The sequence below is a fragment of the Platalea leucorodia genome (genome assembly GCF_965183815.1).
Source record: "Platalea leucorodia genome assembly, chromosome: 7".
Lineage (NCBI taxonomy): Eukaryota > Metazoa > Chordata > Aves > Pelecaniformes > Threskiornithidae > Platalea > Platalea leucorodia.
Genome location: NC_138829.1, coordinates 24,969,745 through 24,993,640, shown reverse-complemented (window position 1 = coordinate 24,993,640; position 23,896 = coordinate 24,969,745). Strand labels below are relative to the sequence as shown.

The window sequence follows — 23,896 nt, the reverse complement described above, 5'->3', positions numbered from 1 at the left end:
TAATGTTACAGAAGTGTGAAAAAACAGGCAGAAGCATGAGCAGTGTGTGCTTTTAGAAGGTCATAGATTCTTGTTTCATCTGAGCTGGGAGGGAAAGAGAAATCATCTTCCTCTTTTTACCACTGAAGATGACCTATGAAAATGCAAAAGCAACTTTCTATGTAACCCTGCCACTGCTTCTAATATATGAATTGCTTATAAATAGTGGTCCCAAATATTGTAGCTAAAATATGTAATGTAGCTAAAAGCAGGAAAGTAATTTAGTCCCCTTTTTTTCTGTGAGTGGCCACTTAAGTGGAAAAAGCTTTGGCACTTCTAGTACGTAGCATGATGAACCATATGGCAGCTTTTGCTGTTTGTGTGGAACATTGAATGACAAATCATAGTGTTTGTGGAAGAGACTGTGTACTGTACATGCGTAACTTGGGCACACACTATCAGTGTCCGTGTTTTTCTATGGCATGCTTTGTTTGTCCTCTGGTATCTATTCCTCCTTCACAGAAGCTATAGCTTGTTCTTGGCCCAAGTGTTGCAAGTGAATTCAAGGGCAGATGAGTGCTCTTTATAGGGTTGCATGGGTGATAACTGCTAAACAGAAAGAGAAGAGGGGGTCTGGATCTGCATCTGGCCCTGGTGAGGAACAAGGATCTGCAGAGAGGTAGAGTGCTCTTAGGCTGATTTGTTCAAACACAGTCTGTATTTTTTTATTCATAAACTTCTCAGCCTGTGTTTCTGACAAGAATAATAGCTTTGTTCTCATTGGATTTTTGGCCAGATTGTGTAGTACTGTATGCCCCTAGGGGAGGGACAGGCTTCCGATGGGTTTAGACCTGTGCTAAAATATACACAAATGGCCTGGTACAACTAACCCAAGGATACAATTCAAAACTGGTCCCGCTGTAGGTAACTTAGATGTCTTTGCACGGAAGGCACAGAATGGCTGCCATATGCAGAGGGTCTTGGCAGACCAGCACTCTTCAGTTTAGAAAAGAATTGGCTAAAGCAGGAGGTGGGGTAGATAGATAGTTATAATCGAGTGCTGTGGCGATGCTGAATAGAGAATGTTTATTCATAATATTTTGTAAAGCAACAGGTAGGGGATGCCCAGTGTGATATATTCAGCTGCAGGTTTTAAACAAACAAATGAAACTACTGTTTCACACTGCATCAATTCTCCAGAAGAGAGGGAAATTCAAGGAGGTGAAAGTCCATCAAGGACTGTTAAACATTTTGATTATGATGCAACCTCCACCAGTCTGCCATTGCTGGAAGCTGTTCATTTTCTCAGTTCCTTTGACTCTTCCCTGAGTACTCGCGCTTGGCTGCTGTCAGAAGCTCGGCCTTGGTGTCTGCCTTGCTCCATTACTGAAGCTCTTAGCTTGAGATGCCTGGCAGCTGTTAGTGACGGGATTGTCTAGGGAGAGTGCATTTTGAATTAGAATAATAAAATCGTAGAAAATGGGATTGGAAAAGGTCTCAAGGGTCAACTAGTCTTTTCAAGACAAGATCAGGTGTATCTGAAAAATTAATGAGAAATACTTGTCTTTTCTTAATAGCCTCCAATGCTGGTGGCTAACTCCCAGTAGCCAAGCTATTCCAGAGCCTCACTACCCTGTTGCTACCAAATTTTTCTGACATTAAACCAAAACTTCCCTTTCTGCATCATAAGTTTCTTGTCAGTCTATCTATGGTGAATACAGAGGACACCACTGTTTTTTTCTGCTTGCACCTGCCCTTCATCTTTGTGTGCTCCACAAGACTGTGGACTCAAGTGGCTGAATGGACAAGTACAGGGGTGCTGTGCAAAATAGCAGGGAGCAAATCTTCTGTTTCCTCCAGTGCCGAGGCACCTAGGATGAAATAGAAAGAAGCTTCATCCTACAGTGCTCAGGCAATGTATCTAGGCAGTTTAAGTGAAGATCAACAGATTGTTTGGAGGGCAGCGTGTAATTAAATTCTGGTTGGATTTTTGCTAGTAGTAGGATAGAGAACTACCGACTTTTTCCCCAACAATGTAGCCAGGGCCCCGAGGAATACACATGAGCATATTTGTTGGGATGTGTGGGAGAGGATGGTACTTTCACTGAACGCCGTGAAATCAGCAAGCAGCTTTATCTAAGAATAGTAGTGATACAGAGTTAATTAGAGGGATTATTATGAATTCATTTCTCTAAGATTTTTTTTTTTTCTAGCTTTTTTACTCTTACTGGAGCTAAGTAACTCTGAGCATTGGTTTCTGAAAGCAGCAGGCATACTTAATCCATCTGTACCATGTTGATATGAAAGCAGTTTTCTAAATGGTCAGGCAATTGTAGCGAAACCATAGTGGCTTGCAAATGTCTCCCCAGCTAGCCAGAGCACACACTCTGCCTGAGTATCTTGGTTGCCTGAGAGGAGAAAGCTTGGTCCCTTGAGGTAAAGGGTCCATTTTCTTTAGTAGGTATAGGATCCACTCAAACTTCATATGCTTTGGAGGGTGACATACTCAGGCACAGGTCAGTCAGCCTCACATTTGACCCTGTGGAGAGGGCAGGCTGCTCACGACATTAATGCACGCAGTATGGAGAAGAGCATTGGAGGCATCAAATCACTGTTAATCATTCAGATAAGATTTGAAATCAAATCCCTTCACCTCATTTAAATCAGGAGTGCTTTACAATCACATGGCACTTTTAGTGGAATCAGCCAAGTTCATTCTGCCTCTTTAAGTAGTTCTTGTTGTTCTAACTCTGACACGCTAATCTGCTGTATGGCGTTCCTATAAGCTGTTAAACATCTGTCTCTTTCACTTCAGAGCTGGCTGCATTTCAGTACTGGATGAATGATTCCTATATTCACAGCTAATAAGTGCTTTGAGGTCCCAAGTATTAGCTGTGCAAAGGCACAGTACCACAAATGTCTGCAATTCTATGCAACATATCAAGTGAGTACTACTATTCCCAAGAGACTGAAGCCTAAGAGATCCCGTAGGACAAAGGACGCAGAGAAATGTAATTGATTGTAATGAACTTGTTTGTGTATGTGTCACCACTTGTCTCTACTGAATAAAATCAGAAGTGTTCAACACTCCATTAACACAAATTACAGGGTCCTATTCTTCTGGAGTGAGACAATAAGGCCTACACCTGCTAACACTGTGAAGTTCTTCATGATCCCAGTGTGCAGCTCAGTGACAGACATCATAGGCTCGAGTGGTCTTGGATTTGTTTCAGTACGTTTAGCAGATTAAACAGAATTGGTCAAATTTACTTCTGTGGCAATTCCATTGGAATCAGTAGAAGGATACCAGGGATGGGGCCTACTACCTGAGTAAGACAAAAGATGTTAAGTAAATATGAGGGATGAAATCATGACACTATCAAAGTAAATGCCAAGTCTTTTATGAATTTAATGGAGCCAAGATTTTAACCTAGTTAACCATAAATACAACACTCTTCGAGGTGCCCGTCTCCTGTGTGAGCATGGGCACTACAGGGATGTTGTGCTAATGCTTGGAATTGATCTCATTATGGAGCTCGTCTTTACCCAAGCAAATTGTTTTTAGAAGCTGTTTATACAATGTAAATGCTATTTCTTTTTATGTCACTGTAACCCTCCCAGGTGGCTTTGAACCACTGTGTCCTGAAGAGAAAGACAAGGAGTCTGTACAGTTTTGCACCAACAACACTGGTCCCCAACAGCTTGGCGTAGGAGGTGAAGTAGGACCATATGTTTACCTTTACCTTAACAGACCCGGTTAGGATGGAATAAGACCCCTTGCCAAATCAGCATCTGGAATTAACGCTTTGTTTGATGAAGTATCAAATTAATGAAGACTTTGCTCATTGCAATTTGAAAGGTTTCCAGCTCAGCCAAAATGCCGCTCTTCATCATGTTGTTAAAGTGTTGCATCAGAGCTCAGTTAAGAGGAAATCACCTGGTTCTGAGTCACCAGCATCTCTTACTACTACACCACAGGAGCCCAGGCTGGCTCATCACATATCTTTTGAATCATTTCACAGGCTGCCATAAATGCATCAATCTGTGGTCTCTGAACTGTTTTCATATATATCAGTTAAGTCAAAGTAAGTAACTGAGAGTTCCCAACCAGTCATGCTTCTGCCAGTGAAATTGTACCTGTATCCATTTTCTGTATTTGCAGCATGATGAGAGCCAAATCTGCTTTAGAAAAGCTTTTTTAGGTGTTGGTAGCTGAAGTAGCTTCAGAATAAGGTAATTTTCCTGTCTAAAGGCAGGATCTCCTCTTATTTGGGAGTTGGTGTGCTGTGACAAAAATATGGCTCTAAGTGTTATAACTTTTGCCCTCCTCCTCTTCTCCCCAGTTTCTCCCTGCTCCCCAGTCCTCTCCACACATTGGCGTTCAGAGAGAGGGTAACCAGAGAGCCCTGGAGGGGGATGCTGGAGAGCTTGAGGGACTCATAGTACCAGCTAGTGCCATTCCCTTGTAGGTGCTTATTTCCACTTAGCCTAGGATGCTCCCGCCTGACAGCTGGTTTGCGATGTGTGAATTCAGTCAGTGGCTCTCAGTTTAGCTGGCAGAAGACAGGTGTCCACAGCCCATCAAAGCAGGGGACAAGACTGAATGGGCCAAGGAGATGGGAATAAAAGCAGGTCTCTTCAGGTCAAGGTGATGTGTACTGGTAGAGCTGGTGTGCATAGAAAGTCTGTGCTGTCCTTGTCTTCCAGTTGGAGAGAGAAGTGCACTCTCATAACGCCTTCCCTTATTGCTAAACTTCTTGTTAAAAATGTTAGAGTTAAAAATACCTCAGATGTTTCCTCTACAGGCACGGGAATGATCTGAGCTATAATAATGTTTGCTTTGTTCCTCCCGCTTCTCTTCATCCTCCTCCTTCCCCTTCCACCCCACCCAGATGACTGGGGCTGCACCAGACAAAGGCAGCAGCCCTGCTGATCCCTCTTTCAACCCAGCTATTAGCATCAAAGAACAAAAGCAAACAGCACCGGCTTGCTGCTCAGCCCTTTACAAAGGAGCAATAAATGGACTCTTGTGTATAGGATAAAGCAAACTCTGCCTTGTCTTTTGTTAAGAGGCAGACCTTTCTGTGTTTGAAGTGCTCTGAGCTGGAGAAAGTGGAGAAACCTCCATCTGCACAGCAGTAAGTCCCATGGTCACTGGGCTTTTTGTTAGCCATAGGTTCTGCCTGCTCCCTGTTTAATTGGGGAATGCTGTACCTCCTCAGTCCCTATGGGGGGAGGAAGGTAGTGCTGATGGACAAGGAAGAGAGTGGGGACATGTTTTAAACAGTCCTTTTGAAAACAAACTAGGAAAACATGAAGAGAATTCGAGAGAATGTCTCAGATGGCAGGGTCTGAAGGAGAGTCAACTCAGCTCCCCAAATCTGGTTGTTCTACCTATTTGCTATCTCTGTCTTCTACCTTTCTTGAGGCATTAGATTTCTTCTAGTTGTGGAGCCACCAGCCTTCAGGTACTGCATCAGAGGTTTCTTATTAAGGGTCCCTTTTGTCGATATATGCAACCACAGTTTTAATTGCGCACCACAATGGACTGGCACACCACACTGCAGAGGTGTTACGGGGTTTCCTGTGAGGACTTGCATGGCGATTTCAATGCTATGCCACAGTGGTATGTATTGTAGGGTCTTTTGTGAGGACTGACTGGCTGTACACCATTTTTGTCTTCACAAAGAAAGCAGTGCTTTCTCCTGTGTGTTTTAAAATAAAAAACAAGTACTTTCACCATTTGAAAATCAGCATTTGCCAGCAGATACCACATGGGGGGGGGTGTCTGCAATATGAGAAACTCCCTTTGTATTTAGTATGGGAAGTAACACTAATGACCTGGGCTGCCACCTGGGTAAATACTGCAAAAGTGTTGCAGAGATACAAACAGTGACTTTTCTGATGCAACTAGTGTATACAGAAATTATGTTGGGTGGAGACTTTCCAAAAAAGATACAGCAAAAAGAAAGCTAAGAGTAAAACCACTCAGGATCAGGGATGCCTGCTCTTAGGGACATCCCAAAAAATACGGGTAAAAGGAAATCCCCTCGCTGTCTGCCCCCTGTTACTTGCCATTGAGAAACTACGTTTTAGAAATGCTTCTGTAGCTCTTAACACTTCATTGTTCCCCTTTTTAACAGCTTCATGACCTGTTTAATTCACGCACAGTTAAATAAGTATTATTTCAAGCAGTGTATCAGTTACAGCCCACTGCCTCTTCTCTTATTTGCTTAATGTGTTTATCCCTTGCTCATCCTTGGTTAGCTCTTTCCTTTGCCCTTTCTATCTACTGATCCTTTTTATTCCCTAAACATCCCACAGATTTCCTCCTGGAGCACAGACACCCTGGTGAGGCTGCCTGCTCTTCCCGGGCTCCCCAAGGTAGCCCTGGCTGCAGCTGTGCCCACTCCTTTGTCAGGCGTGCAGGGAGGCTGAGAGGACAACATGGGTCTAGAGCTTTGTACCTGCTTAGAATAGGCTTTGGGGCAGCTGCTGGATTATCAGAAACATTTGCAGTACCTTATGGTGCTCCCTTCTTACTCTTCTGAAATGTGTGACCATCTTCTCTGACTGCCACTGATTTTCCCAAGCAACACCTCAGCTAACGTCCTAGCTGTGGACTTGTAAATTCTTTGGCATCGTGCTCTCATTCTGCAGTGGTGTTTAAAGGTCTGCTCCTTCCTTCTGCCCCGCTCTCTCCTCCTTTTGCCTTCTATCCTCAGTGCATGGTTTGCTGCCTGACACTTGTTTTCTTTTCCTACCTAAAAATAATTACTTTCAGGCAAACTTTCAGTGCTAAAGTGTCCTTCCAGGCTTGCATGCCAAGACACTAGTTCTTAGATACAATTATGTGTTAAAAGAGGAAAGGCGACAAATAACACTCATCAGATCTGACATATATGTTTAGTAGAAGCTTCGGAAATTAAATGAGTTGATGCAACAGTCCCTCCCCTCTTTGTGCATTGTTTTATTTGGATTATTACCTCCTTAGGGCAGGATGGTTTGATATGTGTGTGATGTATCACAGGGACTTTTCCTCTAATGAATCTGGAGTCATTACGAAGTGATAAGCAAAAAGCAACAGAAAGTGATAAATAAAAAGCAACATGCACAGGAATCACTCACTCACCACCAAAATGCAAGTGTCTTGGGAAGACAAGTGGCACTGGTTTCACAGCAACACAGCTGGTTTGGACAGCAAGGGGGAATACTGATAGAAATTGGAGGGGATATTCGGGGAAGGAGAATACATTCTTAGACCTTGGTGTGTAGCCAAAGCACCCAGCGTGTCATGCTCCTAGACTTGTGGCAGAAGTGGTCCAGGACCTGTATTAGTCCAAAGCGTTAATGTATTGCTTTGAAGTCTTACTGGAGAGGTGATACCTGCAGCAGCACAACGCCTGGGCAAGGTACAACCCTCCAGGGAAGAATGCTACCTATGGACCTGGCCCCACTGTTTCCTCAGGCAAGTTAATTTTTTAATTTGGAGGGCTGCCTTGGAAGGAAAATATTGATTTAGTCTAATCCCATGAGATTTCAGGGGTTCATCCCTCATGGTGTTATGATAAGTGTAGCTATTCAGAACGAGACTAATCTGGGGATGCTAAAAAAGTTATGAGAGGCATTTTTTTAAAGTACATTCTCTGGTATTGGTGGGGTCTGCCCAAAACAGACACTACATTCAAAGATATGCCTTTTCTGTGATTGATGCTATCACTTACATAGTCTTGCTCCTCTCTTTTTTAAAAGACTAATTTATTCTGGGGTTTATGTGATTGATTCTGAAAAGTGGACTTATGTCACAAAGAGAAAAAATACTGAATGACATTTGGTCTGAATTCAGCATCTTGTGAAATGACAACATGTGGGGTGTGCAAGCCTCTGGCACTCTTTCTCCCCCACCCCTGCTGCTGTCTGCAATGAAGGATGTTGTTTTGCGAATGATGGGCAGGAGGAATGAAAAGGAATGGACTCTCTTCTAGACTTTGGGACTATGTTAAGTGTCTTGCACGTGGTCATAAATTCACATGGCCCCTTGTAAAAGGGGAGCAGGTTCTTTTCTTTTTTCTGAAAACTTGCTTGAATTTATGTGCGATAGAAACTTACTGCAGGCAGGTTGATTTTTGTTTTGTTCTTTTGCATTTGTGTGTGAAAAACAGTAGAATATTTTAACCAATATTCTTACAGGAACTGATGTGCCTTGGGTTTATCTGATTCCAGGAACTCTCTCTCCGGACAGATATGATGGTGGATTCACTTTTACATGCACAGTGGAGAGGGAGCCAGTGCCTCCTCCCTTGCATGGCTGGGTGCTTGGCTGCAGATGGGTGGCCTTCAAACAAACCTAATTACTTTTGGTTTTGCATGAAATTGATTTCCATGCAAGGATGCTGAGTTGCTGTGTGCATCTCTAATGGCTTTTCTCTCTTCTCTCTCTCTCTCTTTTCCTTTTCTCCCTTCTGCTTGCCATGAAAACACCTCGACAGATGTCAATCATATTCCAGGTAAGTGTTGCTTTTGCTGAGCTGAAAGGCTGCTCTTTAAGGAGTGGTGGTGGACAGTTATCAGGGGCAGAAATCTCATCCTGCTTCCTGAAAGCGTACAGAACAAATCTTCATACTGGACATCCCAGGGTCTGGATTGCAAAGTCTGCTAAAAGAAGGGCTTCATATTGGCAAAGGTCACAAAGTTCCCTCTTCAGAGATTATGTTGTGTTGGTCAGTTAAAGGGATGTTTTCTGAATGAAAATTACGTTAAAAATGGTTGCTTGTATTGCTAATTACCTGGCATTGAACATTGCATTATATACAGTTTATTTCTGATACATCCATGTGTTGTCTGGCATACAAATCTAGTTTAGTCATTTCCCTACTCCTACTGCATCTACTCCATTTGCTAGTCCCACTGATAACCTGTTGAGTTTCATTTCCACTAACAAAGGGGGGTTTTGTTGTTTTATTTTAGGTTTTAAAAACCAGTGAGTATCTTTCTGGCCAAATGTGAATGTGTGATCTTATTTAGGTATCAAAACTTTAATTCCCGACAAGGCACAAATGATTCATTTAAAAGGAAAAAAGACTGTGTGTTTTATGTGCTTGTTTATTTGGGGAGTTCTTCCACAAGGAAGAATTTTACCACAGAGAACTCCAAACCTCCCTCCTCAGATTGCTCTCTCATTGCCAAAAGGATCTGAGTCCCCCAACTTCAGCTACAAGGGTTAATCGAACTAGACCACCTTACGCTGTAGTCCACATCCTGCTGCCACTGAATCTTAAGAAACTAATTTTTACCTCACGCTCAGGCAGCTCCACCTGGTTTGTCATTATGTGGAATGGAAATGAGAGCCCAGGGAGGCAGCTGGCATTGCCCTGGCTGGAGTGGGATAATGGGAAAGTCGAGGCTCTTTTCCTTCTCAGCTTTCTGCATAACTTTTGCTAAACCTGACCTGGACCTGGAATGAGTTCTCAGTTCAGTCTGCTTCTTTTCTGCACTTGGATAATCAGATTTTGTGAAACACTTCAGAGAGGTGCAGTGAGGACCAGCCGGTCGGGTAGTTTCCTTGCAGATTTAGCCTTTTGGTTTCTCTCATCAGCCCTCTTTTTGTTCTGTTGAGGTCCTTTGCATTCTGTGTGCATCCCAACTGGCAACAATGGGGATGGAAGTGGCCAAATGGCAAATGTTGCCTGGCATGCATTGGGAAGAAAGACTCTGTCAACCGTAACATTGAATTTTTTCCGTGACCCACAGGGCTGAACACGTACCTACTCCGCTTCAGTCTGAGGTGTCCAGGAACTCCTGTCTCCTCTTGTCTTGGCAGGATCTGACAGGACATGCACCAAGGGCTCGGGGTCACAGGTCTCTCCACCACATCCTGAAGCTGTTGGTGTCTGTGGCAGAGGAGGAGGGTTGAATTGGGAAGGCATGGCCTTGCTATGCTCTACCAACAGGACTCATGATATGCCACGAACGAGTGTTGCCTTGAACAACATCAACGCCATCTCCAAGGCCTGCACAGTGTGCAGGGCACAATGGTGTCACAAGTAGGGGCCCAAGCAGGGGTGGCACAACCAGGACAGGACCATGCTGCTGTTACTGTGGGCACCCTGGAGCAGTCCATCCTTCTGCTCTCCTAGAATGGGCTCTTCTGCCCCACTGCCCTCTTATTCTCATAATTTATATGCTTGGATGTGCATTTTTTATTCTCGCCATTGCTCATACACGTGTTCTTGTTCTCAGGACTGTTGTATGCTTTCTCATGGGGATTTCTAGTCACACGTGAATGCTCTTTTCCATGCGCTCTCGCACTCGTCTGGATGTTTTCAGTCTGACAATTACCCACACCTCATTGTTGGGCTCTGTAACTGTTTACTCCTAGGCAGTAGAATCCCTCTACTCAGCTCCGCCTGAGGAGGACACTGGCATTGCTGTGTGCATTTGCTGTGTGACTGGGCAGCGATGTGGACCACTGTGAGGGTTTGGGTGTGCAATTCCCCTCTGCCTGGCTGTGCAGCGGCTTTCTTTCTATTTGGTCATCCAGCTATCTGTAATGTGAGGACAGAATCCAGGGCCCCTGTCAAAATGGTTACTTTAACCATCCACTGTTTGCAAGACAAATTAGGGATTTTATGAGCTAGTGTTAACTATTTACCCACAGGCAGCAGAAGGGCTGTAAAGAGCCCATTGATGAACTGAGTATTTTTTATTGTTGAATAGACTGGTGAGAACTGATTCCCCAATAAGAGAAAGCAGCTGTGAACAGGCTGGGGCTGGCAGCAGTGGGGACCACAGGGCTCTGCTGGCCGCAGTTCCTGCAAGGTGCAAAGAAGTTGGTCTTGTTCAAAGTAAACAAAAATGTGTAGTATGAGCCTTCCCTGGCTGCGAGGTCTCTGCTTGTGAAGAAGGGGTACTCTGGCAACAGGGGCTGGTGTGCTACACTCCTTTCAAGAGCCAACTGAAGATCCCGTCTGGCTTATTTCACAAGTGAAAGGAGCTTGTTAGATGTTAGCCCAGCTGCCCTGCAAATATTATGTCCCTGATCACAAAACAACACCACCACACTGTAAGCAGCAAAGTCAGGTATTTAAAGCAGGGCCCTGGAGTTGGGACTCTTGCTGTCTGTACGCAGCTGCGTCACAGACTCGCTATGTTGTGTTGAGGAGAAGTAATTTCTCCTTTCAGTACTTCAGTTTTCCCTTTGGGGTTATAGCTACAGCCTCACCTTACCTTTACAACACAGTTAGAGATCTTGGGCTGAGCATTATGGAGGTTCAGAGCCTTATTAGAGAGGTTAAGTGCCTTGGCTGGGGAGTGGTGTGCAGCACAGATCAGAATGGATGCGTCTGTCACCTTTGCACAATATCTGCCCCTTTCTTTGCACCTTCTACTCTTTGCCAGTGGTCTAGGTTCTGAAAGACAAATTGTTGGGAAAAGACCAGTAGATCAAGGAGCAAGTGATATGCTCCTGTCTCACTTTTTTTTTTTCAGTGGAAGAATATGTGCAGGAGAAAGAACCAAATATGTGTCCTTGGTATTATGGTGACTGGTACTGATACTTGGGGGGTGTCAAAGTTTAAATAGTTCTTTTCCTATTTGTGCCACGCTTACCCCCTTTGTGGGAGAGATCTGCAGATGTTCATGGGGAGGAGGCTGAGATGAAGTTCTGGGCATTTTGCTGTCATGATTTTACTGCTGACTAGAGTTCGCATGTAACTGAATGGACACAGCCCAGTAGAAATGACCTAGTTAGTTGGGGCCCTGAGGAAAAATTAGTCCTTGTTTGCCTGAACAACTCCTTCATAAGGATACAGAGATCCTTGAAGGTGCAAGCATACTAGCACTTTTTTGATCCAAGTCTTTAATCCTTCAAACTCCATCTTTTAATGCTTCTTTCCCTTCATCTCAGGGCTGCTGTTTTAGTCTGTCTCCCTAACTCCATGTCATAGGGTCATTTAAGCAGTACCTGTATGGCTTCTGCTTCCTTAAAGCTGAACTCTGCTTTTTGGGCATGAAAATGTATGAATTGTGTTTCAGCCCATCTGAAGTTTCCTATTTGCAGAAGGTACTAGGTCAGAGTAAGAATCCACCCATGCTGTATCTTCAGTGCCACTCACACAGGTGTTTGAAACCAGTTTGTACAGGCTAACGTTCTTCTTTGTAGGTGCTGCCATTGTTTTCATTCTTGCATGCCCTTTGCACGGGCACTGTCCCCAAATCGGATTCTCTTGCACTGACGTGAATGTTTTTCAGCTCCATGCACACCCATTTGCAACAATATGGCAGTAGTGATCACTGGGGTCAGAGCAAGAATTCATCTAGCCCAGAAGCATCTTTTTATGAAAGCAGATGCTTTGGAAGAAGTTTAAGAAACTACATTAGCATTGGTCTTGTCCTGATATACCTTTGTGGTTTCTGGTAGTCGCTTTTTTAAGGACTTTCTGACCTGATACTGCATCCAGATCATGGTGTTGTACAGTCATTGATGGACATATTTTCTCTGGACGTGTCCAGTCTTTGTTTTTCTTAATCCACTTATATTTTTTAACTCCACAGTATCCTGTGATAACAAGTCCCATCTTTTAATCATTCAAATGTGGAAACTACTTTCTTTCACTTGTTTTTACACCTGTTACTTGAGAATTTCATTCAGTGACTCCTACTCCTTGTATTCTGACAAATAGGAAAAAGAAATAGTGCCTGTTCACCTGCTCTGTATTATTTGGGATTTTACCTCTATCATATATATTGTCAGAGATGTCTTTTCCAAGCTGAAGAATTCTATTCCATGCCTAACAGTTCTTCTTTTCCCAACTTGTGCACGTACTCGATCAGGTGCTCTGATTTGCAGTGAAACACATCTTCTTATGGGTCAGCCATAAAAAACATTCACCCTCAGGTCTTGCTCCCTGCACATGTTCTCTTGTGCGTTTGGCTGTCTTTCTTTGTGAACACTTGCATGTTTATTTTCATGCTTTCAAACGCCACCATGTTTGTAGCCCTCCCTATGTGAATACTTCTAGGAATATGCCATGTGCAGTGTCAGAATACTGTTTTTGCCATGGGGGAAAGGAGATAGATAGTATGGTTTGATCACTGTTTCTGCCCATAGATGTTGGGGTAAATGACTTTCTCTTTGGCTTCTTCCTCATGCTCTTATTCCTTTGATCACTCAGAGTAGGTGCCACTCACTGTGACTCACTGACCCCGATAATGACAAAACCTATCCTGGAATTACATAGCAGAGGAAGCAAAGGGGATGGAAAAGAGGAGCTAGCACAGCTGTTGTGTGTAATTGGATTGCAAGTGGGCCTCCGGCTACAATAACAAAACCACGCTCCCGGCTGGCCTCATTGCTGGGGCCTGCAAGGACTCCTTGGCTGTTGTGCATATCATGGTTGAATCAAACAAAAATGACTGCTCCGCAGCCTGTGCTACTGCTTTGCCTAGTTAGAAAATACAGGCACCATGTATGCCAGCAGCCAAGGAATCAGGTCATGCTCTTGGCAAAACGGACCTGTCTAGCAGGTAAAAGGTCTGAACTAGGTGTCAGAAAGATTTTTTCTCTTCATCCATTCTTCACATCTCTCAAGACGAGCGTTTTGCTTCTTCCTTGGAGTCCCATCCTTTGGCCTTGCTGGAATGCCCTCTTTTTGGTACATGGGGACTCTTAGGGAATCTTCCTTGGTCTTTGGGTTTTAGAAAACCTCAAGATGCTTATTTTAAGAAGGACCATGTGGGAGACAAGGGACTTGTCAGCTCTCCTCTCTAACTAGAAAAGGAAACTGCTGATGGAGCTGGGGTAGGAGGCTCAGAGGAGGAAAAAAAAGCCTATTTCTTAAGGAATTACTAGTTTTAGGAAATGAGGAAAGGAGGTGTGAACAACAGATTCCATCACTCATCAGAGTGCTCTTCTCTATAGTTGATGTCATTTTATTTTTGGAAAAATGCCTGGCTTGCATGATTTCTTTCTTCAGCTGTGCCGTAAAGGATTTGCATGTGTATCCTGGACCAGAGGGCACGATGTCCTGCCTCAGACATACATTGCAGCTGGCCCTGTTATTGTCTGAATGGGTCATGGAGCCTGATACCCAGGAAAGGATCCTCTGTGGGCAAGCCTGCCCCTGGGGAGAGCTGGGCTGCTGCTGCTGCCTGGCAGTCTCTCTTCCCATTCATTAAGAGCTTTTGGGCTAGTCATCTGGCAGCATCATTAAAAGGGAAATACTGAGGCTGCCCGCCTTAGCAGAGCAATTCAGCAGTGCACGCACACCCACGGACACATGCACACCCCCCGAGCATGGGCCCAGTAACACAGGACAAGCTATAATTAACTAGATGAAGGAGTCCATCTTCCTTTGTTGCTGCAATCAGTTGTCACTCTCAGCTGTGTTTTGTGCTCTCCCCACCTTCTTAGATTTTGTGGCTTTATTCTTCCATTTTAAGTGCTAAGTACTCAAATGTGGTGCTGGGGTGTGTGTGGGGGTGGGCAGTGGGGGTGAGGTTCAACCTGCCTCCAAGATTTCCTTCATTTTCTCCTCCACCTTGAAAATTGCCCCTAGGAAATCCTTAACGATGAGGGCTGCTCTTTAACTACCTTGCTCTTTCATATCATTGTACTCTGAAGCTACTTTTAAAAATGTCCTTCTCGTTTCATAAGAAGCCAGTGTTGGCCCTTGATATTTTGTACAATTAGAGCCACTTAATTTTACTGTTTTGATAGAGAAAGCAGATGGTTCACAATTTTTTAAAAAAATATACTTCTTTGAAATGTTACTTTGAGATCAAGGGAGATTAATATTAACCTTTAAGAAAATAATACTGATTTGGTAGTAGGTTAAAGAAATGTCAAAAAAACTCCCAGACCTAAACAGGAAGAGTTAGTTGTAAATCATGGCCAGAGAGCAGAGTTTATATGTCTGTCTGCCCTCAGCAATGGACATATTATTTTAATAACAAACCAATGTTCTGAAGAAGCAGGCCACTTTCTCTTCACAGTCTGAAGAAACCGGGGCTCCAGAGGCTGAGCACAAGCAGATGCTTATCGTTATCTAAGAAACCTGTTGAGAGCCTTCTTCTGAAGCCATGCGCTTGTCCTTACTGTCACTGATGTTTGAAGTTCAGGAATAGCAAGTCACCAGATTCTTGACTTTGACATAAAATTTCTTTGCAAGTGGATAAGCTGTTTATTCTGAGGTTTTCCTAAACCTTTTCCAGAGCAATTGCTATCCACCATTTTTGCTGGGCAGCAGTTGTGCCCGGCCAGTAGATTATTATAAGAATGACTAGATTGGTTTAGAAAAAGCATACAACCCCTTGACCATTGTGGCTCATGCAGTTTTGTGTCAAACTTCTCCCAGTTCTACACTGGCTGGGTTTGCAGCCCTGAGGCTTTAATGAGGGTTTCTTGTTGAACAAATCTAAGATTAAAAGGAAAGCATGTTTCACCTGGATTTAGGTGGAAACTCAGATTTTCTTATAGGATTCCGCTGGAATGGGATGGCTATTGGCACAAACAATGGTTGTATATGTGAATAATGTGCGTTGGGGCCTAATGAGTTCATTTAGTGTCCTGAGCCTGCTGAAAGCTTTGCTGGCCTCTATGGTTGATGCCCAAATAGCATGGTGATAGGTGTCCCCCCTGTTCTGGCAAAATCTGGTCTAGTTTGCAGGTCAGAACAATTCTCACACCTCTTGCATTGGTTTGTTGGATGCCCTATTCATTTATTGTAGTCCAATAGCAAGTGCTACCCCATGCCACCTTGAGATGACTTTGACTTTTATGATTTGAAAATTGTTTTAGTGTCTTGTCATATCTTGAAACTGATGTAAAGGTGAGACGATGATGTCAGTTCATGTTTTTTGTGTTGATTTTACTGTGACTAATTTGGGGCCTTTGTTACACATGCAGCAAATGTCACAGATTTTAGATCTCAATGGTTGAAGGTTTTGGTTGTTAATGACATTTTGTTCGAGATAAATACACTCATTTTCACTCCTACTTTAAATTGCAAGGGAGGAAGATTTTTCAGATGAGAAAAGCTGATATGTTATTTCATTATTTATATTATTATTCTATCTAATAATGAATCTAGAATTCTGTTGGTGTTCTCTGTTAAAATAAGGATCTGTGTCGATGAACAACTTAAGAGATAATATTGGTTTTTTGCTATATCTCCAAGTCCACCCTCCTTTTTCTTCCTGTTTTAAAAAGGAAAAAGTATCATTTGGGGGAGGGGCATTATTTTTCATTAATCTCCCTACTTCCATTTTCCAGTTGGGACTAGAATTTCAAGGTACATACAATACCGCAGCTGCTGTTGTATTTCAAATTTGGCAAGAAGCAGAAGGAGTCAGAACATTTCTAAGGGAGACTTTCTTTCGCGGGCATTTGAACCAAGGCCAAACTAGGGGCCGGAAGGGTGGGTATGTCTGGGGGGTGCGCTCACTCCTGGACTGCAGGCAAAGGGCTCTGGGCTGCATGTCGCTGATGTGCCTGACAGATAGGGCACACGGCATCGGCCTTCTGGGGATAAGGACAAAAGGGGTGTTAACATTCCTGATGTTTTGAGATTTTTATAGCTCCTCTGTGGCTGGTGGAGAGAGAAGGGGTCTTCTTATGGTGTGATTCAGCATAGTTAATGCAGGCTCTTGCTTTGAACCCTCTCTGGAGGTTACTCTTTGTCAGTGTCCCGTCTCCCCAAGTGGACAAAGCCCCTGCCATCCCCAGCAGTTGTATCTGTTGGTACTGTGCCTCTTAGCCATGGCTTTCCTTCCCCATGGTGTACAAAGGCTGAGGGCTTGGGACCCCTTTCTCTGCTCTGGGTCTGTTGTCCCCTCCCTGTTCGGCCAGCTTCAGCTGCATGTCATACTGCCGCCTTCTTGCCTTTTCTCCTTTTTCACCATTGCTGCAGGGTCTCTGTTCTTTGTAGGTCCCAAGAATCATACTTTTGTCTTCTCGTCTTTTACAGTGTCTTTTACAGTGACTTTCAAGTACCCATTTGGACATACCTAAGATTTGCCCAAGAATGATAGGGTCTGTGGCCATAAATAGAGACACAAATTCAACCTGGTCTGCTAGCAGAGCAAAATGATTCAGTGAAATTGTATCTTGTAATTTAGACCAGATATATGTCCTACAGTATCAACTCTGCTATGTTTATTTATAGCTAAAAAACCTAAAAAAAAAATCTAAACCTATGTTGTGTTTCTGATTATTTTTCTAAATCCACAGTAATCTTCAAGAACATTAAGATATTTGCATTCCTTAGACTGTACAATTATTAATCCCCTTATCTGGCTTGGAGTTCTCTGTGGGTGCATATTCTTGGGATGATCTGGAGTTTAGATTTCTCCAGCAGACGCAAAGGAAAAATATAAGAGAGAGAGAAATAAACAAATTCAAACTCAGCATGCTGCTTGTTGAAAATTCTCGTTCTAATAAATTCATTTGACCTCTCAGTCTCCGTGAAATTAAAAAAGTCACAGCCCTGTTTGATTAATACACTGACTTAAGATTGGGGGGGGGGGGGGGGGGGGGCGTGTGTGTGTATGTATGTGTCAAAATCCCTGCCATATTAAGTGCTGTGAGAGGTAGGAGATGTGGAGAAGGACTCAAACTAAGGGAAGAAGGTCAGGGAACCAACTACGAAAGGGGTCACTCATGGCTTGAGTGGGGAGCACTCGATTTTTGTATACGTTAGTCCTGTGATTTCATGTGTCACAAAATTAAGTAATGGGCCAGTTGATGCTTAATGGATTGGGCATGAATATATACACAATAGTATCTAAACGATATTTGTATGAATACAGTTGTACAGTAAACATATTTAATAATTCAGGCTAGAAATGGATTTTAATAGAAACAAACAAGTTTTATGCCAGAAAGAGTTATCAGACAGAAACTGGAGCAGCCCAAGTGACCACCACAGCCCCATCTACAGAGCTGGCGGTGACTGTCACTGCTGAGGGGAGCTGTGCTGCTTTCTGGCTTTACCTTGAATTACAAAATCAAAGAGTAGCTTTAGCTATAGAGCCATAAAGTAACCCACTGCCCTCGGAAGTTGAATCTCCAGTTCTTCCCAGAAAGTAAATGGAATAGTATTAAAAATAGGTTACAAGTAATTTTTTTTAGTCCTTGACAGGTCTGGTGTACTGGTGTCCAATTAGTAAGTGTGAGCAGTGTTGATCGACTCCTGAAAATACATGCTGAAGCCACCATGTTCAAGAATGAGGATAGCTTTGTGTGTGTGTGTATGTAGCCCAGATGTTTTGTCTGAAGGAGATGTGCTGGGATCATGGCCTCCCTTTCACTGACCACTGCAGCCTTGACTTTTAAATCTTTAGCTGAGGAGAAGTTATTTCTATAGCTCTGCAGAGAAGCAAATGTTCCCTGCAGAGCCCCATTGCAGACCTTGGCTTTCCTAGACCATTCAGCCATACCGGTCTGCAGTGCCTCTGGAGTCATTCCCCAAGGGATATGATGAACCTCAAACACAGTTCTGCAACTACCAGCAGGTTTTTTCTACCTGTGACAGATGCTTTCCTGCTCAGTATGGAAAGCAGCACCTGCATATGTGTGTGCCCTGTGTGCTACACCCATACTTGGTCTAGTTCAAGTATGTGAGCTCCAATCCTGAGAGGTATTGGACTGCCACCAGTGTGCATGGATATTGCTGCTTCTTTTTCTGTTTTGTTCTTTTTTTCTTACTTCCTCTCTCTCTTTCTCTCTTTCAAAGGCCTCTCACACCTGATGATGGGTGAACAAGGTAAGTCCTTCTGACTTTGTCTTTGTTTCAGTCACTGATCATGAAAGAGCTTTGTCCCTGCTGCTTTTGTGAGCTGGGCTTTGCATGACAAAAGCAACTAAGCCTACTGGGTGCCAGTCAAGCCATTTGCATTTTTGCCTCTGTGTCCGGTGAGCCATGACTGCTTGTCAGCCTGGGACTCAGGTGCCCAGGAGGGAGCATAAAATGATTCCATGGACAGTAAAGAGGTATGCTTCCCTCTTCCATGCAGCCCACCAACTATTTTATCTTGCCATTTCTTTCTTGTTGTGGCAGCCATAATGACTCCCACTTCTGCCCGGTAAATGTAGATATCAATGTTGGTCTTTATTTTTAAGAGTGCAATTATTACAAAAAATATGTTAATAGCCCTCATGGCATGATCCTAACTAATTATGAATCCTGAGGAAAATTGCATATAGCAGCCTGCAAGTCCTGTGTCTGCAATTTAAAATATTTAAATATGCACAGAGCAAAATGATTTAGAAAAAAACCAAGGCTAACCCCAGGCTGGGCTACAGATGGGATCTAGGCCTGTATCACAGTTCACATTTCAATATCTCAGCCTAGATTGTGTTACAGATCTATTGGCTGTGACATGATGGGATCATTAGTCCCATTTTGCACTATGGGGGTGTGGAGCAAGAAGCTGGTGAGGAGAGGCGAGGTGAGGAGAGGGGTGATTCTGTTTTCCTTGGACAGTGTCAGCATCTTGCTGACATGGATACACAGGGAGGAGTTAGCAACACTGGTGAAGCATTCTAGTCTTGTGAATGTAGGAGTGAAATGGTTGAAGACTTAATGCAAGGTGTGTGCACATGGTGCACTAGGAAGACCAGACCAAGTGTTTGTCTATGGGGAGAAAATGTGACTTTTGACACTGAAGCCTGATGAGGCTTTACTAGACTAGATGTATACAATAATGTTTTTGCCATTAAGTGGACACGTATCTGAGGTTAGACAGTCCAAAGAGTTAATAAGATAGAATGTAGTGCCTGTGAAGGCTCAAGAGTAATTAGATACTTGAATAAAAGAGAAGACGTAGTTTCTATGTATCATCTCAGTGAAATGTAGAGAGGCTTAGGACATAATGAATTTTTATTCTGTAGTGCAGGGCAGATGTCTGCTCTGAGGTCATGAAAACTTACGAAACAATCAGAAGTGAAGTTGGGGCTCACTCAAACTTCAGTTTCTGTACTGCTTAGCATCCCTGTGTAGTGGGAAAGGTTGGAAAACAGGGCTCTTTTTATGAGTGCATGTCAAGACCATGGCATTCGGCATGTGGAGCATCTGGCTAAGCCCTGGGAAGCATTGAGCTCCTTCTCTGTCCCCACTTACTGTTCAGCTGGGCTCATGGCTTGGAGGTTGTGCATGCTGAGGGAGCATCCAGCAGACCGGTCCCTTCAGCATGTCCTGGTTGCTCAGGATGCAGCTGAGTATGGGCAAGCCATTGGCAGAGGAAGAATGACGGCATGTTGGGAGTGATCAGGACAGTGAACTTTCATGGCCACTTTCAATCTCAATAACACTGAACATATCTTTGTAGCAGTCTGTGATTTAGCACTGGATTATATAAACAGATGCACTTGGCCATTTAAATTGCAAGTGGCAACCCAGCTGGCTCATGACCTGTTCAGGCCTGTATGATTGTCACCAGCCCTTTCTATACTCCCTTCCCTGGCAAAAAATGTGAAAACTATTGGCTTCTGGCAACTTTAGCCACCCTTATTTATCTGTGACGCATCAGGGAACAGTGGCTTCTCTTTTCTTGCCAACCAACTCACAGATATTCCCTTTTGATAAATATTTACTCTCTATAAAAATATGATGGATATAAAATATGTAAATGTATATGTGTGAGTAAATATGCAATGTCAACATTATATACAAATACATTAGCTCTGGTAGGTGAAATGTGTTTAGCAAATATATTACCATGAGATTTATTTTTTTTCTGTCCTATTCTGTTGTTTCCCTTGCCGTTTTGAATTTGATGTGGAATGAGGCGTATCACTGGCGTGCTATTGCATGAGGGTTTGCATTTCTCAGTAGAAAATCAACTTAAAGCCAAAGGGCTTAACCAGGCAGGGTTGTACTGTCAGTTGTTTAAGCCTTGCTTTGTGCTTTAGTTGTGGTGTGTCGCTTATTTTTCCCTTGACATTGTGTTTTGTTGGGTTTGGCTGCTATATAAATATGCTCATTTTCTTGTTTTTTGTAAGTATGGCCAGTGACATCATTTTCTGTTTTTTATGCTTCCTCCTTCTCTTCTCTTTTGCCTTCTCCATGACGGACACCCCTCTTGCTCCTCCTTTTAACTGGATGCACACCTTCCTCTCTGTAGGTAGAAGTAAAGGTAGAGATTGCATTCTTTCTAAGACTTAATTGCTTGTAAAATGTTTGTTTGTCAATGGAAAAATTGTATTTTTATGAATGTCGTTCATATTGGAACTTAATGTGTTTACTTTTAAAAGTGTCTTAACAATCTTTTGGTTTTTATTGAATTATGGAAGAAATACTTATTAAGATGAATGCTTTGAGGCCTTCTTAACAGATGTTATTTTCTCCCTGTTCACACTAAGTATTGGCTGTGCAGTGTCAGGCTCTCTGTAGCTGGTGATGCTGGGGTGCAAAGGGACCGACAGCTCAGTCGAAGACAGAGCCAGAGGCCAGTGAGCTGGTACTGCCGACTCTTTTGCACTGGAGCGATGCCACTGCTGGGAATTTTGGCACCACTGTTGGTGGAAGCAGGACCTGGGCTTGTCCCGTACCATTCAACAATGGAGGTCTTTTGAGCTATCGTTTCTCCCCCCAGCACTGCTTCCCATCCTCTCTGTTAGTGAAATGGTGTTTTTCAAAGAGAAATTGAGTTGCAAAAAGCTGCGGAGGAAACAGAAGTGGTCAGCACTGTTAAACAGAGAGGTCCATTTACTTTGCAGCTCAGTACAGCACAGGGCACGTAAGGCTGCTCTGGGGCTCCAGCTTGCTCTTCAGCAGTTCACACCTACCTTTCACATGCAGAGGGCAGTCATCCATTCCTAATCAAAACTGTCAAAAAGGCAAAATGCTGCAAACCTGCTGTGGGTTTCCAGTTGGACTGGAGGGAAGGGTGAAGATTAATTGATAAATTATAATCACCGCTCAAGGAAAATCCATTTCTCTGTCCTATTTTCCAATGAGATAGAGAGATTAAAAGGTTTTATTATGCTGAGGTTTACTCCTTTTCAACAAATACACTGCTGAAGAATCTGATCTATTGATCAGCATGATTTGAACACATTGGAGGATGTTGGGTCTGTTCATGCTAATAAGACATTGGGGGATGAAATGACTAATTGTACTACTATGAATTTGGGAGGATATGAGAGCTCAGAGGATTTGTTCACAATAACTTTCTTTTGAGGCACAAGCAGTCTCTGCCCAGAGATCACTCCTCCTGTAATACCTGAATTCTGGGGAGCACAATGGAATATTAAACACTTTCTCTTGGTATGATTCCTCTTTCTGATGTCCTGCCTTCTTCTATCAAGTTTGTGTTGTTGGATTCTCTGTGATGGGGTGCATCATGTAATCAATATTATTTGTTCTGTTTTGAGGTTGAAAAAATATTGCAATAATTAATTTCATAGCTTTTCTATTCTTTCCAAAGTTGGGCGGTGGAGAATAATATATAAGCTGTACTCAGAGTTATCTTCTTAGCAAGAGGTGAACATCAGAACATAATAATCACATATATACACTGTAAAAAATGTGAGAACCTAAAGCTCTAAGCACACCATACAAAATGTTACTGTGCCTCAACACAGCTGCCAATAATTGAGTTAGCTGATGTATGGCTTATTGTGATTTAAGGGTCGGTGTAGATCAGGGCGAGCCTTGTGTGGTGTGATGTCAGCTCATGTTGCTCCCTTCTTTTCTTGGGTGGCATTTGTGCTGCAGACCAGTCTATGCAGGACTAAACTGAAAGTCTTTTCTGAAGCAGAACTGCCAGTTGAGCCTGTAGGAGTGAGGATTATAATAAATAGTCCACAATTAATTCATATGCACTGAAACTTAATTTATTGTGTCATTGAGTGAAAATATTGTTTCACTTCCCAGCTATGTGTAGTTTTTAGCTCTAGTTATAGCAAGTGTCTTCATCAGAGAACCATCAATCTGTATGAAAAATGGTATTACCTTCAGAGGGCTCAAGCAGTGTAATTTTGAACCCATACATGGCCTTCAGCTCATGGAGAAGGTGGTACCAGATGCCTTAGTGATTGTACCTGGAAGGTTCATATTTTTTGGCATTCTTGTAGTTTTTAGTAAAAACTGGCAGCCACTCTGTCTCATGCCACATATGTAGCCAAAGGATATGATGTATTTGATTTCATAAAACCTCTTCACAACGTATAGCAGTCTGTGACCTTGCATTCATCATTTGAAACAAGTCTTTCATTAGTTGCTTCCACTGTAGTAAATAGGCTTCTTCTGCATCTATCCTTTTTAAAAAGTTCAGGAGATTTAATTTTTTTTTTTTAATAAGTTCCTGGAAAGCTGAAGAAGATGAAGCGTAGGTGTTCTGGAGTAATGGCTGGAGTAGTCGATACACAGAAAAGCACCTGGGTACCACTTGCATTTTAACCAGAACTGAGTATATATGCATTGTTTGTGTTTTTATTAGGCGTATGGAACTGGTCACGGAGATGAGGTAAATGTACAATGAGCAGGGAGGACTTTGATTTAGTTTGGCATGAATTGCTGAATACGACTTCTCTTCTGGAGAGGAATTGACAATTAAGGAACAATTATATTGAGTTTATTTCCCTAACACTCCCCCACAAGTAAATGATACCAAAGGAGATCATAAATACCCAACTCTAATTTGCTGTTGAACTGGAGTTAATGTGTAGTCACGTTCTTCCATATCATTTGTTCTCTTGACAGCCTTTGTTAAGGAAATGATAATTTGCCTTTTTGCTACCTTTCACCATTCTTTTATATGTGTAGTGGGTTTTGTTTTATCATCACTCTTGGTTTGGATCTGGCTTCTATTGAGATTTGTGCCTCCAGAGGAAATTGGCTGTATTCCTGGTGGGACTCTGCTATTTTTGGTGAATGAAGTCCTGTGTCTTCTTGAAGGCAATAGCAAAATTCACATT

The 23,896-nt window shown here is 42.9% G+C and overlaps 1 protein-coding gene across 1 annotated transcript in view; it reads left to right on the top strand.

Annotated features, from left to right (window-relative positions):
* The window catches only part of NRXN3 (neurexin 3), a gene marked incomplete at both ends in the record, with an annotated part of 985,035 nt that overhangs the window by 25,151 nt on the left and 935,988 nt on the right, over positions 1-23,896 (top strand). Inside the window, 3 exons of the mRNA XM_082316881.1 lie at positions 8,469-8,486; positions 18,711-18,740; positions 21,100-21,111. Coding sequence (XP_082173007.1) covers positions 8,469-8,486; positions 18,711-18,740; positions 21,100-21,111 — 60 coding nt within the window. The remainder of the gene's footprint in view (positions 1-8,468; positions 8,487-18,710; positions 18,741-21,099; positions 21,112-23,896) is intronic.